Genomic DNA, 6,267 nt, shown 5'->3' with positions numbered 1-6,267 from the left:
TAGTGTGGGAAGCTCTACAAGATGTCACACTCATCATCCTGGAGGTTGCAGCAATCATCTCTCTGGGCCTGTCCTTCTATCGACCTCCTGGTAGCGGACATGAGCGTGAGTGTCTTAGGACTGGGCAAGATCCTAGTTCAGTCCTAGCAGCAGACATTTAATAGCGGTTATTGATAAACTACCTCCACTTAGAATTTTTTCCCTGTCTACCCAGAATGATTTGTTGAGGATCCGGGCTAATTAATTCAGACTGCATTTGGACATTTTGTCCAGTACCCAGTGAGGTCCATTTCTACCATAGCATTCCTCTCTATGTCTCATCCTTCATGCCTAGTCACAAGTAGAATATTGCCAATCCTCCAAAGCCCTGCTCCTCAAAGTGCAAGCCCAAGTGCTTGGCATCATGGAAAGTTGCTCAACCTGTTGGGCAGAAGTAGTCTGACCCCTTTGGACTTAGGTGGTTATTTACATGTGACTTACCTGTCATTTGCGTAGGCACACAGTCTGAACTATTGAGTCTCTGGCTCCTTTCAGGTTAATACTGTAGTGGTGCAGGTGGTGAGTGGATACCTAAGCCCAGTTTTCCCAGCAGTGGTGGTTCCTCTTCCTGGGAGTCTGCCTACCTTCTTCTACCCTGCCCTATTCCACCTCTCCCGGAGAGGGTTAGCTCCACTTACCATGTCAACAAGGACCTTTTCAGTAACACCCCCTCCTTTCCTTCTCCATATGAAGTAGAGTGTGGGCAGTCCAAAATTGATGTGACATATGAAGGGGAGGCAGAGACTGGCTGGATCGAAGGGGCAGCTATCCTATTTTCGGTCATCGTTGTGGTGCTGGTGACGGCCTTCAATGATTGGAGCAAGGAGAAGCAGTTCCAGGGCCTACAGAGCCGTATTGAGCAGGAACAGAAGTTCACTGTTATCCGCAAAGGCCAGATCATCCAATTGCCTGTGTTTGAGATTGTGGTAGGAGATATCGCCCAGGTCAAATATGGTAAGAATCCCATGCTGTAGGTTCCCTTCCCTGCCTACCTACTTTGTGGACAGGTTTCTATTCTCCATAGCCAACACTCGTAATTTTTTCACCCCGTTTCAATTGGGGAAGCAGGTAGGGAGCCTGGAATACTGCAAAGGTTCTCTTGGGGAGGTTGCCGCAGTTGGAGAGTTGGAGCAGAGGGAAAGAAGTCGAATGGGACAGGGTGGATAAAAACCTTACTTGGGTGAAGCAGCAAGGGTGATGAAGCCAGCATGTGGCAGCTTTTTATTTTCATTATCTTAATAATTAAAATTTCATTCTCATAATCTAAGTCCCAGGTCCAGTTGTTTCAATGAGACACTGACAGTATTGTCAGCCCTCATCCTCTTTATCGATCACCTCACCCTGATTGTAGTTCTGCTCTTCTCCATTCTTCATTTCTGTTGTGCCTTTTCTGTTTCATTGCTTAATGGACAAGATAGTTCTCTCCTTGGTCTCCTAGTATGAGGAGGAGTCTAAGAACTACCAAAGGGAGCTGGGTAGATGATATTCTTCATTATCAGCTTCTGGGTTCAAGTTTAGGTGAGTGGTAAGTCCTTAGTCTGAGACCCTCCTATAGTGCAATTGAATGCAACCTTGCTGCTCTATGGAATAACCAGAATGTTTTTCTGGGTCCCAGGGGGAAGTCATCAGGAATAGCAGTACCCGCAGTCTTTGGAGGTTGTCCCATATTTTGCAGGGACTTTGTCAATCCACATGATGCCTGTTTATCTGTGGTACCTGCTTGTCTAATACCCTTCAGGAAGCCTCCATGGGAGGAGCACTAGAGGAGAATAGGACCATGCCTTCCCACATTCTCCTTTTGTCTCTTACTATCATTCTCCATTTTCTCTTCCTCCCTCCTCCCTCTTTTTCTCCAGGTGACCTTTTGCCTGCAGATGGGATCCTGATCCAAGGGAATGATCTGAAAATTGATGAGAGTGCCTTAACTGGAGAGTCTGACCATGTCAGGAAGACTGTAGAGGAAGACCCCATGCTACTTTCAGGTGAAGCTTTGGCTTTTCCACCCATTCCCCAGTGGCCCCCTCATTCTTCCTCGTCACGGATGTCCCAATTGGTCCAGCTGTACTTCTTCAGATTCTGTAATAGGGCCACACAGATGGCTTTGTAATAATAGCAGATAGCTAACATTTACAAAGCACTGACTGTGTGCCAGTCACTGTAAGCTCTTTACAATTATTATCTCATTTTATCCTGACAGCAGTGACTGGGAAGTAGGTGCTATTATTATCCCCATTTTACATATGAGGAAACTGAGGCAGACAGCAGTTAAGTGACTTGCCCAGGGTCACCAGCTAGGAAGTGTCTGAGGCTGGATTTGAACTTAGGTTTTTCTGACTTCAGGCCCAGTGCTCCATCACTTGCTCTCCCAAGCTGCCTCTGATCTCAGTAAATCCAGCAGCTTAGATGGGGTTCTTTTGATTCAGTTTTCAAAAGGTATGCAGAGATTATCTAGTCATCTGTCATACCTGCTGCCCTGTGGACTACTCCCTTCTACAATATCACTACCAAGTAGTCTCCTAAAGAATCAACGGAAAAATACTCCCTCTGAAGGCAGAGTATTTGGGTTCAGACCCCACTTCTGCTGCTTACTGCCCATGTGAACACGGGTAAGTCACTTAATTTTTCTGTACTCCAGATCCCTCATAAGATTCATCATAAGATGAAGGAGTGGAGCTAGCTCTTCTCTGAGGTGCCTTTAGCTCCAGTCCTAAGATTGACTTGAGCACTTTCCAAAACGATTCCTATGGAGTCCAAAGATGGACCTGGGATTAGCTTATTTTTGCCCTATAAGGGCAGGAATATTAAAGGCAGCTGGATCCTGTGGAGTCTCAATGTTAGATTGCTACACAGAGCAATACTGGGTATACAGAAATGTCACCTTTTCTCACTCTTTCCAGGGACCCATGTGATGGAAGGATCTGGCCGGATGCTAGTGACTGCGGTGGGTGTGCATTCCCAAACTGGAATCATTTTCACCCTTTTAGGGGCATCAGAAAGTGATGAGGGGAAGAAGGAAAAAGCCGGTAAGCCCCCCCAGGTCCCCCAATCCTCTTATTGCCTCTTCCCAAGATGGACTGAGGATCTCTGGTGAGATGAGTCAAGCGACTTGAAGACTTTCCTGCTGGTAGACAGCTGGAGTCCAAGGGGCATTCCCTGGACAAGGAACCTGTTGAAATAAGGTTGACAGACCATCCAAACTCTTGGGAAAAGCAGAGAAGAAACCATTTTGGTACAGCCATCTCTAACTCCCTAGAGAACATTAATGAAAACCAGATCATGCCTACAGGCTTCCTTCCAAATGGGTTGTTCTGTGGCCTTGATTTCCCCTGCAAGTGGGTGGAGATGATAGGTTCTTAAAGATTACCAGGCATGAAATTGGCTGGAGGCTCTGGCCTCTGCTGCCTGCCTTCTTTTCCCCATTTCCTGTGTCCCTTTTCTCTACCCAGGCTTCAGCATGAACTGTCCAGGCTTAGGGAAAACTCAGGGGAAAAAGGAACTGCCTGCACTCAAGTGCTCTAGGCTCTCAGGACAGATCAGAAGCAGGGGAGCAAGGCAAGGTGGCCTTTATCCCTAGAGCGAGAGCCAGTTTTCTCTCTGGAATTCACAAAAAAAATTCGGGGGGTGGGGCAGAAGATGTCAAAATGCACTGAAACCAATCTCACATGCCTCTTTTCAAAATCCCATTCACACTCAACATACTGGTAAAAGGGGTCTGCCTGGAGAGGTTTAACACTATGGAGAGAGACAGGGACAGAGACAAAGAGAGACAGAGAGAGAGAAAGAGAAAGACAGAGAGAGAGGAATGGAGGGAGTAGAGGTTGAGGTTCCAGGCTGGTATGGTATTAGAAAGTCCTGAGTTTCAGTGCCATTTCTGGTTGTTTTTGGACAGGAACCTTTAGAGTCTGGACTTTTTGTGAAGGGGAAACAGTCTAACATCCTGGGAGCCCTTTTTACACTTAGAACCGAGTGTGCTTTCTTCTGATGGCACCTACCGTTGAGCAAGGAAGCAGGAATTCATGGGCCTGGACTCTGTGGGCCTAAGCAGAAATTCCTGTAATAACTATAAAGCCAAATCATAGAATAAAATCTGAGTTAAAAGGACCTCCAAGGTCATTTAGTACAACTCAGAAATATTTTATCCCTTTGGGTGGGTGGGGAGGGGGGTGCCTACCTGCCAGTTCTGCCCTTCTACATGAATGCCAGGAATCTCTCATTGTCAATAGCCTTATTAATGAAGAGGGATTAGCTGAGGGGGTGTGTGTGCGTGTGTTTGTGTGTGTGCGCGCACGCACATGTGTGTGTGTGAGTACACATACACCTGCTTGGTATCCCAGGGATCCTAATAAATATAGGTATATGTACTATGTTTCTTTCCCTGTGGCCTCCCTGCCCCCTTCCCCAACATTGACAGTCTGGAGAAAGATGTTCTGCCCTTGCTGTGCTCCTGGGTCCAGGCAGAGCCTTCACCATATTGGCTACCTGATCTCTTAAGGACACTTTTGGCCCCTCAATGACACACATCAGAGGGTCTCCACCTCCCTTTTTTTTCTTGTTCAAACAGGTGAAAAACAAGGAGCCCCTGAAAATCACAACAAGGGTAACCTCCTCCCCACCATTCAGCCACCTCCCTCCAAAGCAGACTTCCCAGGCTGTCCACTATTCTTCCTCCTTCCTTCCCATGAGTCTGTTCTTTGCTGAGCTGGTGGAGGCATTTGGAGGGTATAGCAACTAAGACTTTTTGGACCGCCTTCCCTTTCCCAACCTGAGCTGAGACCATAGCACCCTCTGCTGTCCATTTAGAGAGGCCAGGACCTAGGTTGCTTCTGGGATGCTGTGGGAGATTGATCTGTTCTATACCAAGAAAATGATCTCTTTGACTACCCTGGCAGAAATGGCCTTTTCCTGAGTTTGATATTGGGCATTCTGTGCTCTTTAGTCAGATGTGCTTCATTCCCAGGAGAGGACAGTCCCCTTATCCCTGCAGGCATTATGTATTCACTGCACCCTCCTCCTCTTCTCATGGCCTGGCTACATCCATGTTCTTTCCTGATCTGGGCTGCTCTCTCCACTGTTCTTCCCAGGTGGTATTGGAGAGCACTTCTTTGTACTTCTCTCCCCATCTCTCTTGCTCTCCCCTTGTTTCCACAGTTTCTTTTTCTCCTCTTGATATGAAGTGTGTTTTCTTTCTGGTGTCTTTGTTTTAATTCCTTCTTCGTCCTGTGTGCATCTGATGGCAGAAGCAGCCTCTCCCATGGGACATGATGTACATACATAGGTATAGGATAGGGCCTTAAGAAAAGGAGGGACATGGGGATGGTTCTACTGGAAGACAAGACAGTTCCTAAAGATCCCTTCCTTTCCAGTCCAGATGACACTGATCTCTAAATGTAAAGCTGTCATATTTGTTAAAAAACCAGGGCTGCTCAAAGGAAGTGAAGATCTTTATTTTTAGGCTTATTACAAACCTGTTTTTTAATGACTAAAACAGGCTGGTCTGTATGTATTTTTCTCTCTCTATCACTCATGCTTTTCCAGTGGAACCCTCATACCAATTGCCCTGTAAGGGACTTGGCTCCAAGATTCCTTCCATGTCTCCCTTGTCTCATGGAGCACTAACTAAACACCCTCAGCCCCAGCTGACATTGGAGGGGACTGAAGATGCCCAGCTTTATGGTCCTTCTTAAACTGTATCATGTATGTGGAGAGGGAGGTAAACAATGTCCCTTGTATGTTTGCCTACTGCCTACTATCTCAGCCATATTCTGTATTTCCAGAGTTCATCCATCCCAAACACTGGCTTCTTGTAAGAATGGTTTGAAATTTTCTATTGTATAAACATATATATTTTTAAAAAATTAATAGAGTAACATGCTACAATAAATCCATTTCTGGGTGCTGATCTACCATTGGGAGGCTGACAGTAGGAATAACTTATACCCTGCCCTGTGTCTTGCTCCAAAGAATCCAGTAAGAAATCCCAATGGGCTCAATTCAAACTCCCAGCCCTCAGGTGGGATAGGACAGGCTGAGCTCAGAGTATTGATAAAGGTCCCAGAGCTGATTCTGGCTGTCTAACAGCAACCTGTGCTTCAAGGAGACAGGCAGAAGGATATCTTGATTTCTTGGCTCTAACCTGCCTAGTCATCTGTGCTCCTGAGCCTCTGGCTTACCTACTATTTATGTGTGCTCCAGCTAAGAACGAAGATGGTGTGCCTCTAGAAATCCAAC

The 6,267-nt window shown here is 46.4% G+C and overlaps 1 protein-coding gene across 1 annotated transcript; it reads left to right on the top strand.

The window, feature by feature from the left end:
- Positions 1 to 8: 8 nt before the first annotated feature.
- On the top strand, positions 9 to 6,261 carry LOC114048440 (plasma membrane calcium-transporting ATPase 4-like; the record flags this gene model as incomplete). The annotated part of the gene is made up of 6 exons (XM_027869337.1): positions 9 to 105; positions 736 to 993; positions 1,896 to 2,021; positions 2,937 to 3,062; positions 4,601 to 4,636; positions 6,232 to 6,261. Coding segments are annotated over 6 exons (673 nt in total), but the record flags the coding sequence as incomplete, so codon positions are not given.
- Between the last annotated feature and the right edge of the window lie 6 nt (positions 6,262 to 6,267).

The sequence above is a fragment of the Vombatus ursinus genome, unplaced genomic scaffold (assembly GCF_900497805.2).
Source record: "Vombatus ursinus unplaced genomic scaffold, bare-nosed wombat genome assembly UNPS02002142.1, whole genome shotgun sequence".
In the NCBI taxonomy this organism is placed as follows: Eukaryota; Metazoa; Chordata; class Mammalia; order Diprotodontia; family Vombatidae; genus Vombatus; species Vombatus ursinus.
The sequence above is the reverse complement of the archived record's forward strand: the minus strand, read 5'-3'. Positions and strand labels throughout refer to the sequence as shown.